Here is a 22,007-nt window from a genome sequence, read left to right on the forward strand (position 1 = left end):
ATGTGTATCTAAATATTCAACTCGTCCTTAATTCTCTCATCTTTAAATAGAGGGTACAAATTAAAAATGATTATTGTATTGTTTTATGTCTTAATTCTCCTTCTCTCACCTATAATTATTTCGGTTCCTTCTTAAAAAAAATGGTATATTAAATAAATATGTATATATTGAACAATTTGATCAGGAAATTTTACATAACATCCTTATTTTTCAAAACACATAACAAAATACCATCCTTCTAAAATTCTTAACAAAATGCCCCTGTAAACCCCACTTTTTCTCCTTTGTTCCCCTCCCTCACACTCCCCTTATTTACTCCCTTTTATTCTTTGTTTAAGTAAAAAATACATTTATTATCTCATTCACATTTTGAATTATGTTTTACTTTTTGTATATAATGAATTAAAATTAAAAATTATAGTGTAAAATTTTATTTGCTTAAATCAAAAAGTATAATATTAGCTTACATATAGAATCTTTCCAACACATGAGTCATTTTATAAAGTATTATAATTATTTTATAAAAAAAATTTAAGTAACATATATTTTGTTAACATACACATTCTATCTAATTTATTCGGTTTAAAAATTTATATTTTTAATTTTTACAATTATAACAATTTTATCACATCACAGATTAAGACCAATTTAGTGAAATAATTATGCTTTAATAAAAATATACTAATTATGTATATGATATAATCTTAAAAATAAGAAAGAAAAACCATTATCATTTTTTTCTCGTTGCTCATTTTACAAAATTATCATCAAGAGGATAACAAAACAATATCAAAAGACCAAGCAATCTCACCAATTACGTGAGTGCTAGTGAAACGGATCAAGCAAACATGTATAAGTATTTTGAAATTAGTTATTCTCAAACATTATTAGTTAAAGGAGTTGTTCGCAATTCACCATTTCATTTTTTTTTTTCATTCCGGTTGAACTTGTAGTCTTACCAATTAGATATTTATAATTGTAGTCAGAATTTTAGAATTTTAGAAGGAAAAAAAAAGACTTGTAAGCAGAACTAATTAATTTCATGTAAGCAGAAATCAAATTAAATAGTCTATAAAAATAAAAATAAAATACAGTAAAGAATAGAAAGTACAGGATATTCAGTTACATTAATTTTTAATTGACCACATTATAATTTTAGTATTTTACTAAAGAATCCAATTCACATTATCGTTTCAATTGACTAATTCTAATTTAAATTGTTCTTGCAATGTGATAATTTTTTATAATTGTTAAAATTAGGAATATGAAATTTTAAACCGAATTAATTAGATAGAATAGGTAAGTTAAAAAATTATGTTTATTAAAAAGATTAAAAAAAAATAAAGGGGAGCAAATAGGGAAAAGTGGGAGGAGGGAGAGAAAGAGAGGAAAAAAGTGGAACCTACTTGTTAAGAATTTTAAGAAAATGGTATTTTGAACTAAGTTTTGAAAAAGAAGAATAATATATAAAATTTCCTCAATTTGATCATCTCATTATTTTTTCTCCTGTCTCAAATCGCGAGAAATGAGAATAGCAAAATGACTAATTAATTTGCATCAAGGCTTCTAAATGCACCTTCAACTTAATATGACACATGTTGAAAATAAAGACTTGAGACACCGACACGTACGTACGGTGCTCTTTCATTTGGCATGTCACCTATATTCACATATCCACAAAAATTTGTTTCATAAAAATGCCTAAATTTTTAATAAGCAAAACATTCTCAAATATATATACCTATCACATTCACAAGTCCTTTCAAGTCAATTATTACTGTTAATATTAATATGCCACATAGCTATCATTGAGGAAAGCTCCAAACAATTAAACCTCAAAATTATAGGTTGGTAGGGGTGCTATTAACGTCTAGCGAGAATAATGGTAAGCACGAAATGCATCTTAGACACCCCATTTCTTTCCTGCGGCGTGGAACAGGTGCATCATTCGGTGTGGTATATCACTGACATGAATCTAGACAAGAATTGAAGTTGTCATAAACAAACTACTAAAAGTAAAGATAATTTGCCACCGTATAAGCCCACCTCCAGATTATGTGGTCCAAGGAAAAAAAATATTATCAAAATAAAATTTAGATTAAAAAAACTAATATAACACAAAAAATAATTTATTTTAGTCATATCATCTTATAAATGTTATATTAAAGTACAAATATTGGTAGGTGTCATATCATCTTATAAATATTATATTAAAGTACAAATATTGATAGGTAGTAGGTACGCTGTAGCATAGTAACAAAATTAACAAATAATTTACAAGTTTTCATTTCATCAATTTTCCGTATTAATAGACAAATTAAACTTTTTTTATTCCAAATTATTTGCGAATTTAAGAAATTTATGATCTACTCTTTAATTATTTATGTAATTTTTTTTATTAAAACTTCATATTTTGACATATTTATATGCAAAATAAGAATAAAATTATTCCAAATTATAATCACATTATACTCAAATTACGAATTTTACAGCTTGCAGAATTATTCTCGATTCTCGGACTGGGTAGTAAATCATCAAGACTTGCAACACAGTGTTGTAAAATACGTGTCACAGAGGATCCAGAGTTCCTGGGTTTGTTACTTTGTTTTGGTTTGTAGCGGAAGTCCATGTGGTTGGTACTACAATATTAACAAGTCATAAACCCCACATCTTGACATAGGATGATAGGAATATATGATATTGATATATTAATATCAGTAGTAGTTCCCAATTCCTATAGTACACATAATCTATTTAGTTGAAAGTGTTGGTTCCAAAGCCACCCAGAAAGAGGTAAATAGGTCACTTTTAAATTTTAATATAAGTTATAAAGTTTGAGAGTGTTCTAAAACTATTTTTGACGGAAATTTAGAATAACTTTGTTCTAAACTAACAGTATAAAATAAGTAAAGTAAATAGTAGAGTAGAGTTTAGAGACACTTAACACGAGAGTTGTTTATGAAATTTAGCATTAACGCATATGTCTCCGGAGCCCGCGACCTTCGAGATAGCGCGCATTTATTTACCCAATGAGAAATAATTACAAAGTAGAACCGGTGAACTCTTACAATCTTTTGGGAAGTCACACGGCCTGAACAAGGAGCACTAAAGTCTCAGGTTGGTCAATCAGATTCACGAGGACTCAAGGATTGCCGGGGTGAGCACTACAGCTCAAAGTAGTGAATGGGTTGATCACACAGGATCACTCTAGAAGTTGTGTAATTGATTGAATAAGCTTGAGATTGATTGTGAGTATTGAAGTTTAAGCACACAAGCAACAATGGCTTTCTTTAGATCTGAAAGTACGAAATATTGAAGTTGGGGGCAGCTAGAGTGTCAAACCAAACCTTATAATAGCTTCTATTTAGAGAGAGCTGCTAAAAAAGAAGTAAGTTCATGGACCGCTACAACGGTAGGGTAGTTCGAACAGGTTTGGCTATGCAATGGTAGAGGACCGTTGTAACGGTCCCACAACGGAAATTCTCTGACTTGTTTTCCGGTTGGGACCGCGTTAATTGATTTAATGCGGTGCAGTCATTTTTGTGACTTGATTTATTCCGTTGCAACGGTTCATGGACCGTTGCAACGGTAGGTCTCACTTTGTTCAGTCTCAAGCTTATTTTATTAATTTTACATATTAATTGTCCTTAGTCTTGAGTTATGCTTTTACCATCCATACTTTTGTGATTCATGACCACATCCTTGATGTTATATTGCAGTTCATTAATTCATTATTGATGTGTATTTATTGTATCTCCAGTTGTCATGAACCTGCACATGTCTAAAAAAAACTGTAAAATGCAATTATGTATGTTTTGCAAATTCAGTTAAACGAGTAAGTCGGAGGCTCCAAAAGCCAACATAAAGTTGCAAATACAACCTCAGAAACACCATAAATTATTATAATTAATTATACTTCCTAAATAATCATAATTGATAATTGTCAAGGATAATAATGTCAAGCAAAACAAATATTAGAAAAATTGTGCCAAAAAATATTGACAATTTAAACAAGGTACACTCAATCAAGGGAGAACTTCTCTTTGTGAGTAGCCTCAAGTCCTATTCACTTTTATTAATATAGGTCGTTGATGCTTTATTATCCACACATCCTAGTATGTTGAGATATACTTGTCATCACCAAAAAAAACATTCAACAAAACAATAGTAAAAATAATAATGTCAAACAAAACAATATTAGAAAAAAAAATTGTGTCAAAAAACATTGACAATTTAAACAAGGCGCACTGAGTCAAGATATTCTTTTTTTTTAGAAGGAAGCCTAAGTCTTTTCCATTTTATTATTATTGAAAGTTTCCTTTTGAAACATTCATATAGGGTAATTGATGTTATATCATACACACATCTATTATGTTGAGATATAATTGTCATCCACCAAAATTTTAAAAGAAACTTAAAATAGGGAAATTCTAAATATGTATGTAAATTGAGTAATTGACTTCCAATTATTAGAAAGTATGAGTACTTATCCCTTTCCATCATCCCCAAATTAGTTTGTCTTTTTTTATTTTTTTTGTAAAATATAAATAGATTTTATGAAAATAGATATAGTATCATAAAATTTAAATATAATAGAAACATTATATCTATTTTGAAACACTTTTTATACTTTACTAGAAATATAATATAAAAATTCTTTCTATCTATACATTAGATTAAAAAAAATTAAGTTTAGATTGGTAGAATTCCTACCGATCCAAACTTTTTAATTTTTAAAATTGATAAAAAATTTACCGATCTTTCTACTAATAAAAAACATAATGTACTATTTCTGTTTCTCTCTCTTTCATTTTTTTAATTTCTACGGATAAAAAATTTCCCTACAACTTACAGCTGTCTACGTAAGTGAGCCAACTGTGAATACATCTGAGCATCACCAATTGCCCAAAAATTTCATCAACAACACATAAAACTGTTGCACAATTGATCAATAATCATTTACCAATTTTTCCATTAACCTAAAATAATATGAATCTGAAATGTTTCTGCATAAATTTTACGTAAAAGATCGCAGGTTCAAAATACGAATAAATTTTTTTTCAAAAATATTAATATTTGAATAACTTAACCCTCCATCTTTCTCTAATTCATTAGCGAATTAATTCCAGACCAATGTTCTAAATAGCGCGCTATAGCGTTTTTCTCCCATAAAAGCTATGGCGCTATGTCCAAATAGCGCCGCTATAGCGCGCTATTTCGAGCTATAGCGCCACTATTTGGATATAGCGCAATTTTTTTAACCTGACCGCTATAACGCGATAAACGCTATTTAAATCATTGTTCCAGACCTCTCTCATGCCAGTGAAGCTCCGGCCTTGGAGATGGAGATAACCCAATTAAGATGATTTGAAATAATTTTCAATAGTCAATACATGGATTGTAGAAACCAAAAAAAAAATACATGGATTGTATCAGTTAATAAGAGGCGTCTTTATAGAGGTGATACTATATTGTTTTTATCTATTAATTTATTTTTCTGTAGGTCGTTGTGATTCCCTACCTGGTTAAGCTGAGTATTTTTTAAGATAAAATTGCATCTTGGATCTGAGCAGTAAATTATTTATAAGTTCTGTTTTCCTCTCTTAATGTGTAAAGAGTAAAGACTAACCATGCAGTACCAACATACAATTAACAATTAGTCAGGAGTCAGAAATTTTAATAGAGTGGACCAAAATTTCAGAGTGAGTCAGAATTTTATAACATTAAGTATAGTTTTACATTTTGTTGAGAAAAATATAGAGAGAGAATAATATTTTGGAGAAACCATTATTAATTAGTTAAGATTAAATATGTTTTTGATTAAAGAGTAGTTGGAATTAATCTTATATATTGTTATATACTGATAAACATATATAGCTTCTGTAATTACAATTCATTACAATATTGTTACATGTAATTGTTTAAAGAGGAGGGATTCAATACCTCATTTTTTTTATACCTCATCATACCTCAAAATATATCTTTGTTTTCACACTCCAAATTATTGATCCAAACCGCTCAATATTATATTTATACTAAAATATGCCTGCGGATGAAATTTTATAATTTTTGAATTTTTTTACTAATTTTTAAGATGTGTACAAAATCACTATTTTTGGACTGTTAAAAAAACAGTGATTTTCTACCCATCTTAAAAAATAGTATAAAATTTCATCCTCAACCATATTTTAGTATATATAGATATCATGTTGAATGGTTCAGATCGACAATTTAGAATTTAAAAATGAAGATATAAAATACAAGGTATGATGAGGTATAAAAGGCATGAGGCATTGGAACCCTCCTCTTGTTTAAATTGCTCTGTTGATTAATCTCGATAATATTATGATATAATTAACAGTATAAATCATACAACAAGGTCAGAGAACTAAAAATCATAAATTGAAAGTAGAGTGTAAAATTAGTAAAAGCCTGGGTTGGTGCATATATGGTCCTGTTATTTTTCTACTTCATATTTGCTTTATAACTTACAAGCAACACTTTCTCTCTGCTTCAAGATAAATTTTTATCTCGAATGAAGGGAATGGACTAACATGATGTACAAAAACAACTTGCACAATAATAATAAAATAGATTCAAACCTGACGTATCCAATGCATCCATGATATTATCTTCTGTTTAATTTGATGGATGGAGAGGTCCATTTTTTATAAGCAGCAGGGCGTCAGACTTTCAAGCAATGAGAATCAATCATATAAAATTTTAATCCTGAGAATATGAGTCAATTTTACTCTTAAATATAGAAAATCACACATAAATGCAGTATCCATGACATTTTAATTACAGTATCCATGACATTTTACTTTTTAAGTTATATAAAAAATCACACATAAATGCAATTTTTTTGAAATATTATGGGGTCAATTGACCCCATTCGTCCTTCTTGCCTCCACCTCTGATTAACAATATTCAATAAATAGAAACAATAAATTTATTCTTGAATGGAGTTGATAATCTATCAACACTATGACATATATGGGGTGACCTTTAAAATAAAGTAGAAAGTTAATTTGTTATTCTTTTTCCATAGTAAATTTCATGCATGGTCATTGTTAGGATAAACAATATCAAATAAAAGATGAAATTTTCAAATTTATTTCAATGGTTTAATTGTTGATACTAACAAGGAGAAATGGGAATGCGTCTAACTTTGATTTTACGAACAAAACTGGACTTCAAACTCCAAACAAAGCTATAGGTTCTGACATACATGTAATTAATTAGCGCCTGTTTCTAAACTTGGAGAGGGAAAAATTATTTAAGAATATCTGATTACGTACCAGGTTGGATCACATGGACTGCACCAACCAAAGATGCTTCTCTTTGCTTCTAAAACTTGGCCTTTCCTTCTGTGTAAACGCTATTTTTGTTTCAGTGGCAGCTGTACATGCTGAATGGTACGAGATATGTACTGTTACATACGTACTGTTACAGTGGCTTTCTGGTAAGGCTATATATAGCTCTGTTACTGTTTTTTTTTTTTTTTTTTTGAAGAAACTCTGTTACTGTTGCTGTTTATGTCCATAAGCTCCGGTCTTATCCCACTGTTGATTTTCTGTTGCAAATCATTTGGATAATTTCCATTTAATGAGGGCCTTTTATAATTCTGAAAAAAAAAATCTGAAAAAATCAAATCAAATAAATTCGAGACAATCATGGATTATTGGAAAAAGCAATTGTTTTTTTATATATTTTTTTTGGAAATTTTGAAATACAGAGGAGAGTCTTATTTATATATATATATATATATATATATAGTAGAGCCAGGGTGTTCTTAAGCTCACCAAAGTGTTTGGTGAGCTTAACTCCAAAATCCATCAAATCGGTTTCAAATGACGAATCCGAACCGTTGAAACCCGCCTATCTTACGTGTGATGCGTCTACATGTGAAATTTTTAAACATTCGAATTAGTTTAGTATAAAGTCAAGCGGTCAAAAAACGTTCAAAAATGAATGCACTAAAATTAATTTATTAACCTTCTAATTTTGACCGATTGACTTTATACTAAACTAATTCGAATGTTTAAAAATTTCACATGTAGACACATCACACGTAAGATAGGCGGATTTCAACGGTTCGGATTCGTCATTTGGAACCGATTTGATGGGTTTTGGAGTTAAGCTCACCAAACACTTTGGTGAGCTTAAGAACATCCTAGTTCTACTCATATATATATATATATATATATATATATATATAGGAATATGCTAGCATGATACGCGTAGCATAGCTCCCCTCCGTGTAACGATTCAATATTCGACTTTTCAAAATCTTAATGGTCGATCTGAACCGTTCATTTTGTTCTCCATATTAATATGTGTTTGGAGACCAAATTTTACATTTTTTGGAGATTTTTTACTATTTTTTTAGATTTATTGAAAATCGTTGTTTTTAGCAAATCTGGACCATAAAAAAACATCGATTTTCAATAAATCTAAAAAAAAAAGTAAAAAAATTCCAAAAAATGTAAAATTTGGTCTCCTAGCACATTTTAATATGGAGATCACATCTAACGTTTGGATCGATCATTTGGACTTTAAAAATTGGAAAACGACTTGGTTGCACGGGAGGCTAGGAACTATCGATTGTTTATTAGCCTCTCTCTCTATATATATATATATTATGAGGAGGGTTCAAATGCACGCAAATTTGTGTGCACCCAAATGCACCCTATTCTTTTTCTCCGTTTTCAAAGTCCGAATAGTCAATCCGAACCGTTAGATGCGATCTATATATTAAGATGTGCTTAGAGATCAAATTTTATAATTTTTTGGAATTTGTTTACTATTTATTAAGCCACTTTGAAAATCGCTGATCCAATGGTCCAGAAAATTTAAAATCAGCAATTTTCAAAGTGGCTTAATAAATAGTAAAAAAATTTCAAAAAATATAAAATTTGGTCTCCAAGCACATCTTAATATATAGATCGCATCTAACTATTCGGATTGACTATTCGGACTTTGAAAACGGAGAAAAAAGATTTGAAAAATAGGGTGCATTTGGGTGCACAAAAATTTGGGTGCATTTGAACCCTCCTCATATATTATATATATATAGAGAGAGAGAGAGAGAGAGTGACTAATGTGCATTCGTATGTATACAGTCCAAATTTGAAATTTTAAAATTGAAAATGTCGATTCGAACCGTTCATCTTGTTCTCCATATCAATATGTGCTTGGACACCAAATTTCACATTTTTCTAAATTCTTTTACTATTTATTAAGCCACTTTGAAAATTGCTGATTCAACGGTGGCTGCTGATTTTACTGTTTTGTTAAGCCACCGTTGGATCAACAATTTTTAAAGTGGCTTAATAAATATTAAAAAAATTCAGAAAAATTTAAAATTTGGTCTCCAAGCACATATTAATATGGAGAACAAGATGAACGGTTCGGATCGACGTTTTAGATTTTAAAATTTCAAATTTTGACTGTATGCATACGAATGCACATTAGTCACTATATATATATATATATATATAGAGTTAGGCTGGGGTGCTATGGATAGCATAGTGGCCTCTATGCTACGGCTCAATATTCGAGTTTTCAAAATCCAAACGGTCGATCCGAACCGTTCATCTTATTCTCCATATTAATATCTGCTTGGAGACCAAATTTTACATTTTTCTGAATTTTTTTACTATTTATTAAGTATTTTACAAAATTATTGATCCAACGGTGGCTGCACAAAACAGTAAAACCGTTGGATTAGCGATTTTCAAAGTGGCTTAATAAATAGTAAAAAAATTCAGAAAATTATAAAATTTGGTCTCCAAGCAGATATTAATATGGAGAATAAGATGAACGGTTCGGATCGACCGTTTGGATTTTGAAAACTCGAATAATGAGCCGTAGCATAGAGGCCACTATGCTATCCATAGCACCCCAGCCTAACTCTATATATATATATATATATATAGAGGTTGGCTAAGATCAAAGTGGTAGTTCCTGAGCTTTGGTGCTACCAATTCGTTTTTCAATTTTCAAAGTTCAAAACGTCGATCCGAACCATTCAATTTGTTCTCCATATTAAATTGTGCTTGGAGACCAAATTTTATATTTTTCTGAATTTTTTTACTATTTATTATGCCACTATGAAAATCACTGATCCAACGGTGGGTTAACAAAACAGTAAAATCAGAAGCCACCGTTGGATCAGCTGTTTTCAAAGTGGCTTAATAAATAGTAAAAAAATTCAGAAAAATGTAAAATTTGGTCTCCAAGCACAATTTAATATGGAGAACAACTTAAACGGTTCGGATCGACGTTTTGAACTTTAAAAATTGAAAAAAGAATTGGTAGCACCAAAGCTCAGGAACTACCACTTTGATCTTAGCCAACCTCTATATATATATATATATATATATATAAGGAGGGTTCAAATGCCTCCATGTTTTTGTTCCTCCATCATGCCTCCATCTCTCTCCATCATTTTCAAAGTTCAAACAGTCGATCCGAACCGCTCAACCTAATCTCAATACTAAAATATGTTTGGAGACCAAATTTTATATTTTTAGGAATTTGTTTACTATTATTTTAGATAGATACAAAAATACTGTTTTTAGATGGTTCAGATTTACTAATTTTGTACCTATCTAAAAGAATAGTAAAAAAATTCCTAAAAATATAAAATTTGGTCTCCAAACATATTTTAGTATAGAGGTTAGATTGAGCGGTTCGGATCAACTGTTTGAACTTTGAAAATGATGGAGAGAGATGGAGGCATTTGAACCCTCCCCTCTCTCTCTCTCCTGAAATTTTTAAATATACCATCATTCCAAAAAAAATAAACCCAAACACCCCGGTTTTAAAAATTTTCTAATTTTGACATGACCGCATCGCCCAGATGCGGCCACTTTTCTGCGGGCCGCATCTAGGGGCAGCGGCCCATTTTTTTTTTTTTTTTTTTGCTTTTTTCTCATGTGACTTTGAAGTGAAAACAGGGTGGCCGCTCCCTCGGGATGCGGCCCTGGCGCATCGCCTAGAAGCGGCCCGAAATAAGGTGGCCGCTTCCTCGGGATGCGGCCGTGTCAAAATTCGAAAATTTTCAAAAAAATGGTGTTTGGGTTTATCTTTTTTTGAACCATGGTATATTTAAAAATTTCGGCTCTCTCTCTATATATATATATATATATATATATATAAAGATGAGCTACGCTACTCCATGGAGTAAAACGCGTTTGTACTCCACGCCATATTTTCATTTTGGAAGTCCAAACGACCGATCCGAACCGTTAGATGTGATCTCCATATTGAAATGTACTCGGAGACCAAATTTTATATTTTTTGGAATTTTTTTACTATTTATTAAGCAATTTTGAAAATTATTATTTTACTGTGAACAGTAAAAATTTCTAGACCATCGGATCAACATTTTTCAAAAATTAATTGTACCATAGCCCATCTCTCTCTCTCTCTATATATATATATATATTTGAGAACTTTTCGCAAAGCCTGTGAAGTTATGAGGGAGAATCGAACTCTCGATCCAAAACCTTTGGATAACGAACAGTTATGGATTTTTTTTTTTTTCTAGCCGACTGTTTTACCAGATAGTCTTTTATATAAAGTGTATAACTATGACAATTTTATTGCCATGACCTGTTGCCAGGTTGGGAAAAACAATATTATTGTATCCGAATTTTTTAAAGATAAAATATTAACCTTTTGATTTAGGGAAAATTGAATGAATTGCACGGTTTGAATTAATTCGGAAACATACTTGAATAATGGATAACAGTAAAATTCTGTTTTAGAATTTATTATAACACTTTCTTTGTTGCTAAATTTTTTTTTTGTTTTTTTTAGTAACCCTTTTGTTTCGCATTTGCACCCGAAATTTTATTAGTTGTCACCCCAAATTTCAAATTCTGATATTATTATTGATTTATGCAAAATTAATATATTATCATATACGCACACCATAATGCTACGTATGATGGTGTGGGTTTTAAATTGATGGTGAAACATAGAAAATTCATGAGCAACACCAAGCCGTGGTCATGCGCAGCGGAATTGTATCCTCTGCAGAGCTGTGCAGAGCTTTTAATCTGGTCAGTTCGTTTTGAATCGAGCGGACTAGATCAGATCTTACCCGAATTGAAAAAATTCTCAAAATTTGCCCTACCCGCTCGATTCAAAACGAACGGACCAGATTAAAAGCTCCGCACACCTTCGCAGAGAATACTCCGCAAAGGATACGCTTCCCATGCGCAGCACCGTGATAAGTTTTGAATGTTACATAAATTAATGATATGATCAGAATAGTGAAATATTGAGATTGTAACTAAAACTTTTTCGGCATCTGCATAATGGATAGAGGAACCGAAGGATTTTAAATATTTTAAACTTGTGAGTTTCAATTCAACCACTCAAAAAAAAAAAAATGCAATGATGGATCCTTTTTTTGGGATTTGGCTTATAAAGTCAACGGTTTCTCCTTGAAACCATTCCTATGAAACAACAAACTTTAAAGTCACTGTCGGTCCAGTTCCAATTGCTTTCATTTTGATGACGTGCAACTCCTTTACAGAACTGTCTGATGGAGCCCCACTGCACAACCAACCAATTCATATGTCGACAAGATGTGATGCAAACCGTCGGACTCTAATTAACCACTATTTTTATTTGCACGAGCAAAACTAAATTTATTTATTTTTAAATTTATATGTATAGGTATCATTTATTTATTTCATAAGTGATACGTATACATATAAATTTATTTAGTAGACAATCAAGCAGTAAAAAAATATAAAGTTTTTATAAATTATTTTATACATTTATTTTTTATTATTTTTTTTATCACTCGACTATGTATTAAATGAGTTTAATTTTTTTTAAAATTTGTATGTATACATCACTCGTGAGTAGATAGATTTTAAAGTTTTGAATTCGTTATTTAAAATTAATTTAATAAATTTTTAAAATTGTGTCAGTGCTCACCAAACTTTCTTCTTAAGCACAACACAAGTCGGCTTTGCTCCATATTCAAACAATACAAGGTTAGTTAAATGGGCCGGAATAGGCTCAAGTTGACTATACATTTAAGACCGGTTATTATTCTTTAATGGGCCTAAAGAATACCCAGTTGAGTATAGGCCTAAATGTATGACAAAAACAAAACAGATCGTCGTGACCTCCACCTTTTGTAAGAATTCATCTGCCTTATCATTAAAATATCATAAATGACTCTAACAATCTCTGGCTGTTCGTCCCCAAATCCCCTGCAAAATTGGACTGATGAGCAATGGATAATCCTGTCGGTTTAATATATTTGATGTATGTAGTCTCAAATCCATATCATTTTACTTTTAATTAAACCTGCTGCTAACGATGTAAACAAGAATATCAGCACAATCCAGTAACTGTGTTGAGTTACAAACGCCTACTGCATAGTTAATAACAACGTCAAACTTTGCAAACAAACAAACAAAAATAATTCAGAAAACAAAAAACTCAGATATTTGTTCGAAATTTTCACAATTTAATAATTTGGTGATAAATTTTACTAGGATCAAATTAGTGTATGACCTTCAGTGTTGTAAAATACAGTTTTGTTCATGCATGTGGAAGACCACTGCATACTGCATATGCAGATTTGTGTGTGAAAGTATATTTACAGTTTTATTATGCTTTGTTAAAGAAATATAGATAAAATAAAACTAATTTATATCTAAAAAATTATTTAGTCTAATAGTTTGTATTCTTTATTATGTTATAAAACTTATAGATTTTAATATCTTTCAACGCAAAATAATTTTTAGACATTTTTAAAGTTCACATGAACCGTATATGTGTCCGTATATTCAAAACTGCATGTTATTTTCATATGCAAAAGACCACTGCATAAGCATATGCGACCGCATATACAAGTCATGCGTTTGCATTTTACAACACTACTGACCTTTCATGCAAACTTTTTGGGTTTTAAGTTTGAAAATACCATCTATAACCCCAATGGAAAGGAGTGCATTTAAAAGGACTACTGGTCTTAGATAACCAGGAAATAAAACTAATTTAGAAGCAGACAAGGCACAAAATGATACAGTTGTTTCATCCATCCAGCCCCACAAAAAGAACTTGTTCTTTTAAATTCAATATATTGAAATGCAGAAGGTCCATTACAAACATCTTCAATCAGATTTTGATATGGATAGAAAAGTTTCAAAAAGGAAATTTGAGAGAATAAACAAAACCATATTGTTATACATGGACAGAACCAAAGACATTAAACCAAATTTTAACCCCAATTCAAAAGGTGGGATTGATGCAACAGATGCTTGACACAAGTCCATTGCTAACTGACATCCATACGGTACAAAAAAAAAAACAGAAAAAAAGAAAGAAAGAAACTATGAAAGAAGCTTCTGAGAATTCCCACCTTGAAGCACCCTTGATCACAACTTCACTTCATGAAGTCCCAATCTCGCTGTACATTGCACACCTCTGAACTTTTGCTAGCCCTAAGTTCTTCTCTTTAATGTTTTCACCTCATAGCAACAAAACTAAGCTCATCCGAGATGAAGACTTATTTTCTTAATTGAACCTCGACCTCATATTTCATCAAGCACTTAATCAACAAACACTTCATTTCTCGGGATCTAATTACCTAAAAAAAAATACCTACTTGAGACCAAACCGGACTAACTATAAGGACACCAGATTAACACTTTCAGGAACCCCTCAGCCCTCAGACCATGATATATATTTTGCTTTTTTTATCATTACCTAAATACGAACATCACCTTCAACCCCCATTGGAAAAAATTTATGATATAAGCCATGGGCAGAGCAAAACCAACTCGTACAGCTAAAAAATACAAATTTCAACTAGGGACCGAATCAGACGAGACAGGTCCAGTGTCTGACCCGCCATGAGCATGTCCAGAAACAGGGAGGGACCTCTGGGCAAAATCGACCAAGAATCGTCTCTGAGCCTCATTTGTATGGGGCAAACTAGCCCTCAGTAACTCCACTGGCATTTCCCGACTAATAGCACGGGCGACTTCCTCTAAACTGATACCAGCAGCATGCCGCACTATACTATCGTATTTACCTGTGCAATACTTTGTCAGGAGAATGAAAAATTCGTCAAATGAGGCCTGCCATAGGGCCCGATTTGGGGATGCCAAGTCAGCCGAGTTACTCTTCAGCAAATCCGCAGCTCTCTCCAGCACAGTTCTCAAAGCAAGGGAGGCCCCATCTCCAGCTAGGTTGCCAATCGGCCTTAGAGGAGGCTGTTCATCAGAACAGACAACAGCCGCAAGACAGGCACTCAGAGAAGATAAATCCATGCCACGTAAACAATTGCATAGAGAAACTGCTAGGGTTTTAATGGATGCTGCAGATGGAGGGTCAGCTGGCATAGACCCAAAGAGGAACCGGAGGTGGCGAAACACTGCCATGCAGACAACTCGTGCTACCTCACTGGAACCAGTATGCAGGAGATTTAGGTACCTTGAGAGAAGCTTTCTTCCTTTGGGGAGAGAGAGAATGCGTAAGAAAACAAAATCACCATGGCTGGTACTGGTGCCAGCACCGGTACCTGGTGCAAGCGGATCAACCAAATGTAATGAACTGGCAATCTCATCCAACAAGGCTTGTCTCTTTCTCCTGAGGTGGGACCCGCCATCAGGTAATTGATTGAATTGGAACACACGGTCTATATCATCTACATCAAGAACAAGACAAAGGCCATCTTCAATGGTAATACGTGCAGCTAACATTGGCTCCTGGTCAAGAGGCTTAACAGGTTTTGAGTCTGGAGACGAAGATGCTGGGTCCACATCCAATAACGGCCTTGGCCGTCTAATAGAGGAGAAAGGTAGCCGCCCAAGAGCTTCTACCTGAAGAAATGCATGTGGCTCATCTCTCGAACGAGTGCGTGCTGATGGGTCTCGTATCGAGTTGGGGCAAAAATGATTCCTCAGACCTGGTCCAGCAGATTTCTTGAATAAACAAGCCTGATGGTAGTAGTCATCTACATAAGGATCAGATCCATGAGCCAGAGCATGTTGCATGCGGGAGATATGCTCTATTTCATTAATGGTCATGTAACGGGAACAAAACCGTGGTTGTTGCCACCCCATGTTGTTTTCAAACCGAGTATGGAGGTTTGGCCTGACATGGTAACCCGGTCTAAACCGTGGATCTGCCAGGTCATGAGATGGGGACATGTCAACCCTGTTCGGGAACTGGTGTGGTGGGGAATGGTGGGGCCGCATGTACATCTGAGATTGCATTAAATGTTGCATCTGGGGTATAACAACATTAGAATTCATTACAGGTGAGGAGGGCCCGCGGTGCTGGATAAAATTAGGGTGAATTGTGGGGCCTGGTGGAGTGAAGTTGGGACTTCCATGGTATTGTACCGGCACTGGCCCATGCGGCATCAACCCAGATAGAGAAAAGGGAGGTGCCGATGGTACAGGGTTGAAAGCAGGATGGCGATTTGGGATGGGTATAGGCTCAGTGAGAAAATGTTGGGGCTCTTTTTGGGGATAGGAAGCAGTGCGCTGGAGAGGTTTTGAATCCCCAAGGCGAGATATGGTAGGAGATGAGGCGTGATGGGGCTGGGACCACCGGTGCTGGGCGTCGTTGTTGGCTTCTATAAGAGCTTGATCAGTGTCAAATAAATGCTGATCCGGCCACGGCATGTTGTATGTCTCACGGGCCCACTCAGCAGGGATAGAATCTGCAATACAAAAAAACAATTATACAAGATTAAGAATGAATAATCCAAAATGCATGCCTTGGCATTGCAACAATCAATCCTTCATACATTAATCCAACCTTTCCAGATTTCACCAAATATTTTCACTTGTGACCAAATACAGCATGGTTGAATGGATAATATGATTTTTTTTCTATAAAAATTTCCAGAAATTAACAAGTAAGAATTTCATTTATACCCTTAGGCATTTACCCTTCAGAAAACAAAAACTTGCCATCCTTTCAAGATTCATAACCTCTCACAAATACCAAACCAAAACTTAGAAAGAAAAAATGTTTGCCACACCATTAACTTTGGGGTTAAGACTTAAAAAGAAAACTCAAATGATTTGTTCAATCAAAATCACATTTGACCAAAATATCCTTATTCTTATATCATCTCACTAACTACTCTAAAGTCTCATTTACATTAAAAAAAGTGTTATTACACACAGTCTGAACCTGCTGGTGTAAACCATAAAGCATGGACCAGAATTCCTTTTTGGTTTGGTTGAGCCAGCTGGCTTTTTTATTAATTGGCACATACCGTAATTATGAAGAAAACATGCATTACAAAGATTCAAATAAAAAACATAAAAGCCTATGGGGTAGAATAATTACAAAAAGGAATTCTTCAAACTTAAAGAAAATTTCAGTCTCTCGCTATTAAGTGTATCATATAGTGTTGAGACATTTCTAAAACATATAAAAAATTTTAGACAGTGCAAAATATTATATTTTCCTTTCTAGAGAAAGATTTTTCCAATTGGTAGCTTAAATATCACGATCATGTTGTACACTTATTAGGAATTTAGGATACTTTTATGAGGCTTTTCACAAGCTTGCCACAATACATATGGACAAATTGATTTTAACAACACTGTACATGTTAAAAATTAGGAGTTTATTTTGTTTTTGTTTTTCAACACGTAGTTTTTATTATATTATACTTTTTTTATTCAAGGGCCCCAATACCACGGCATCTTTTAGATGCCTTTCACGGGAGTCGAACACGCATCTCTCTACGGAGAGACAGGGCTTGCGCACACTGCGCTAAGCCAGCAGTTCTATTAAATAAATATATACTTATTATATAAACAAGCTATCAGACCGGTTTATCACCGGTCCAACTAGTGAACAAGTGACCCAAGCATAGACCGAGATGATATCCTGTCAGGTTTTGATGACATCAGCTAAACACGATGAAAACATCATGTCTTGCAAATCCTTTTGAATCACTATTTAGATAACGGGTATTTAATTATTCAAGCTTTCATAATAAGACTTTAAACCATAAATTAAATAGTTTTATTTCATATAAGTGTGCACCATTTTTTCAGTAGGGGTACGGACATGGGCGGATCCGTATCCCCTCAGGTACCTAAGGGTACACAATTAGGAAAAAATGGTCTGGAATTAGTACCAGACGGGCCAAAAGGAACTCGGTGTCTATTGTAGATATAGGGGGGCCATCTTGAGATTCGTGCAGAGTTCAAGAATGGTATGGATGTAGTACCAGAATGGTACGGATTCAACATGGGCACAGGTGAGCTGATGGTTCAAGGGAGGGGGAGAAAGATAAAAGAGGCACTAGGGAAGGAATTGGAATTGGAATGTTATTATTCATTTTGAGGGAAGAAAAGTAATTTTATAAGTTGTTAGCTTAATGGAAAAATTAACTGATGAGCAAAGTTGATAGATTTTCAGTTTAGGAAAAGTATACATGATTATTTTCACTTTCTGAATTAAAGTGAAAATATGCAATTTTGGAAGTTTAGACAGGTATATGAAATTCTACTAAATTCGTATCTCATCTTTGTGCAAAATTTTGTTTATTTATTATTTATTTGAATATCGGAAGGGCAAATTTTGCAAAAACAAAGGAGCTCACTTTCATGAGGAAATGATTTAGCACGAGTATCCATTGCAGAGTGCATTGGTTCACTGACTACCCTGTTCAGCTGCAACAAAAAACCAAATGGAGAAACAATTAATTGTTGAAAGAAATACTATTATTTAAGGAAAGTTACTACCGAAAAATACACATCTTTTGTAAATAAAGATATTCTCATTTCCTACTAACACTGTTGGATTCAAAAATTTAATTGAGAGATGAGATGTTGGAATGAAGGGGGAAAGAAACTAATATTTTTTTTCTTTTGCCTACTTTCCATTCTTTCTATAGCATTCAACAAAACATGATGCTAATCTGATAAACAGATTAAGCATCAAAAAAAGCCCCAAGGAATACATAACATATAGATTATGTATAGTAAATGCAATTTCTAAACAAATAACTTCTGAAAATTTACCTTGGAGAACGTGCTTGCAAGATCGTCAACATCAGAGAAGGACCCTAGGCCTTCCCCTTCAGCCTGATTATAAAAAAATAAATTAATTAAGACAAGTACGTATTTCATTAAAACACCTAATAAGATTTCAGCTTGCAATATCAGCACACACTTGACTGTACCTCCCTCAGTTTTACCAAGTGACGACAACACAAGTTCTAACTTATAAAATTAAAATTTTAAAAAGAAAGATAAAAATAAAAAACATAGCACTGTCAGTGTGAAAATCATATGCTACCCATCATGTAAAGAACTTACCAGTGCTCATTTTAGTAAGATAACCTAAAGAACCCATGGACAGAAGATAATGTTTGTGTAAACTAATGCCGGCAAGAAGATGTAAATGACAATGTAATTCTTATATGTATCACCAATATCTGTTCAATTAGACACCACTAATTGGTTTGGCTCCAGCCATGCATGTACCAGGACACATTCAACTATACATTAGTGTACTAGTTACAACCAAAGTAACAACATAAGGTGAATAATGGAAATATTTGCAATTATTCACAAGAGACAAATCAATCCCCACTCATTTACGTCTTTCAATGGGAACTTCCCTAACACATTTCATGTGCCTTCCTGTCTCTCACACATTAATCAAGTATGTTCAAACATTGACATCTACAGCCACAAGTTGATATATACACATGATATACATTTCTTTGCTGAATATAATTTTCCAACTTCAAGCTCTCCACCATAACCATAGTATCCCAGAATACCGAACTTGTTACTACAGTTACAACTGCCTCAAGTAATTTTTATCAACTTCAAATTTTGAAACATTGTCACATCATTCCAAATACTCAAGTCAATACTACAATTACAGCTGCTTCTCTTCCACCGTCTTTTTTCTTTCCCTCTTTTGATGAATCTAAGAGGATTAACACACCCCCCCCCCCCCCCCCCCCCCCCCCCCCCCCCCCCACACACACACAATTCTCACGGAAAAGATGTCAGGCCTGCCATCAATTTGTGCAGGGCATCTTTGGCATGTTTAAAAGTGGCTATTCTTACTTCAGCGCTTTTTTGTCCTTATCAATGGAAACTTGTAAAAGACACATACTGCAAATTAAAAAAGAAAAAGAAAAACATAACATACCTCAAATTTATCCCCAGAATAAGATGGCTGGAATTCTTCGTCTATTCCTGAAAACCCAATATTGCTACGTTTATCTTCCCCGTCTTCTAAGCCGCCTAATTCTACTTCTTCCACAACATCATTCCCAAAAAATGCATATTGCGACGCATCAAATTTGGTCCCGCCTAAACACAGAAAAAGAAGAGGGAATTTTTATAATTTAGATAAGAGTAAGATGTTGCAAAAAGCAAGTGTTCAAACAGATATGAAGTAAATTTGCGAATACAATTTATAAATGCTACTATCTAGAAAAGAAATCAATAAAGTGATGCTTTCAGAGAAAATTTGCTGACAACAGGAACTTTTACAGACTGCAAGTTATTCAATATTCCAGAAACCATCTTAGTGAGGTTAAAGTACCAAATTCAAACCACAAATGTAACATCAAATAGAACAAAGAAGTTCATAGTTCAGGAAATGGCATTTGGGAAGAATACTGTAGCTAAATTCTTCACAAATTATTCACCCAGCAAAGTACGTTCAAGCAATTTTATCCTCTTGAATCCATATATAAACTAACAATAAAGGACTTGTCTACCACGGCCAAATCAAACGGGAAAATAACTTTCAGATAAACGAAAATTAACCTAAGAACCTAATAAATCAGATCTACCAAACCAAATGAAAAAAAAAATGATGGTATATACAAACCTAGTCCATCTCCGCCGAGCGCCGCCATGATCGAATCCTTAACAAAAGAACTCTAAAAGGAGAGAGAGGAAGTTCGAGTCGGAAAAACCCTTATCCGAAACCAGGGTTAGGGTTTCCGATTTTGTTCATCTCGTGTACAAGAATTCAAGGTGAAAGAGAGAGGTCGGTTCGATTACTTTCAATCTCCTTATAAAAAATTTCCTAATTTGGTCGATAAAACTAAAAATAGTTCTCTCATATTTTTGTTTGCAAATGAGAGAGAGAGGAGGCGCAACTGCGCAAGCGCGGATACAAAGTGGAGAGAGAGCAGCGGAAGGAGAATTTGGTTTTAGCTTCGGTTTCTGATAAATTTTATTTTATTTTGCTTTATGTTTTATATTTTTTGTTTTAACTTTTTATGGTAGGAGTTTAATTAAAAATAACCAACTTCGAAAAATCTAGACTAAAAAAATGACATGGGACCATATGAAATTCATTTATTCATTATCAAATTCGTTCGATCTGTATAGAATTCGATAACGAGAGTATAGATAAAAGAGAGAAGGTAATGTCCCGGCCTACAGTCTTCCAAAAATTTCTGTGTATAAAAGTCTTCTCTTTTTAGGTTAGTTCTGACGCATTTTTAACTGTCACAACTGTCATAATTTCAACTGCTATAATTTCAAGTACACTATGTATGTTTACAGAATTATATGTGTATGTTTATAGGATAATATGTGTATGTTTACAGGATAATATGTGTATGTTTACAGGATATTATGTGTATGTTCACAGAAGGTGGTTCCAAACAGCTGTCACGCGTTTTCAACAGTTGTCATGCGTTTTTAACAGCTTTCACGCGTTTTTATGTTTACAGGATTTGTTGAATTAATTTACAGGATTTTGTATTGATGTTTACAGGATTTAGTATTGATATTTACAGAATTAGTTGAAAATCTCCGGAGATTTTTGGGGGACTGTTAGCTGCTTCCTAGATAAAAAGAGCTCCAAAACTTTGTTGATATAGGCGTAAAAATGTCCAATTTCTTACTTCAAATCTTATTTGATATTGGTTCAATATGAATTATATGTAATTTTTTTTAAAATAATTAATTACATATAGCTTGTTCCGTTTAAAAAAATGTGTT

General features: G+C 33.1%; 1 protein-coding gene across 1 annotated transcript; it reads right to left on the reverse strand.

The window, feature by feature from the left end:
- Positions 1-14,182: 14,182 nt before the first annotated feature.
- LOC144561502 (protein PAT1 homolog) lies at positions 14,183-21,226 on the reverse strand. The gene is made up of 5 exons (XM_078310466.1): positions 20,881-21,226; positions 20,191-20,354; positions 19,044-19,106; positions 18,623-18,692; positions 14,183-16,714 (listed from the first exon to the last, which is right to left on the reverse strand). Exons 1-5 carry the CDS (start codon positions 20,906-20,908, stop codon positions 14,847-14,849), a joined length of 2,193 nt encoding a protein of 730 aa, XP_078166592.1. The 5' UTR covers positions 20,909-21,226; the 3' UTR covers positions 14,183-14,846.
- Between the last annotated feature and the right edge of the window lie 781 nt (positions 21,227-22,007).

Source organism: Carex rostrata, chromosome 11 (assembly GCF_964058835.1).
Source record: "Carex rostrata chromosome 11, lpCarRost1.2, whole genome shotgun sequence".
In the NCBI taxonomy this organism is placed as follows: Eukaryota; Viridiplantae; Streptophyta; class Magnoliopsida; order Poales; family Cyperaceae; genus Carex; species Carex rostrata.

Excerpts from the sequence above, each read along its gene's own strand:
- LOC144561502 (XM_078310466.1), bottom strand. The coding sequence starts at position 20,908 with ATGGCGGCGCTCGGCGGAGATGGACTAG. Across the intron at positions 20,355-20,880 it reads GCTCGGCGGAGATGGACTAG|GCGGGACCAAATTTGATGCG; the intron begins GTTTGTATATAC and ends TTCTGTGTTTAG. Across the intron at positions 18,693-19,043 it reads TTGCAAGCACGTTCTCCAAG|CTGAACAGGGTAGTCAGTGA; the intron begins GTAAATTTTCAG and ends TTTTTGTTGCAG.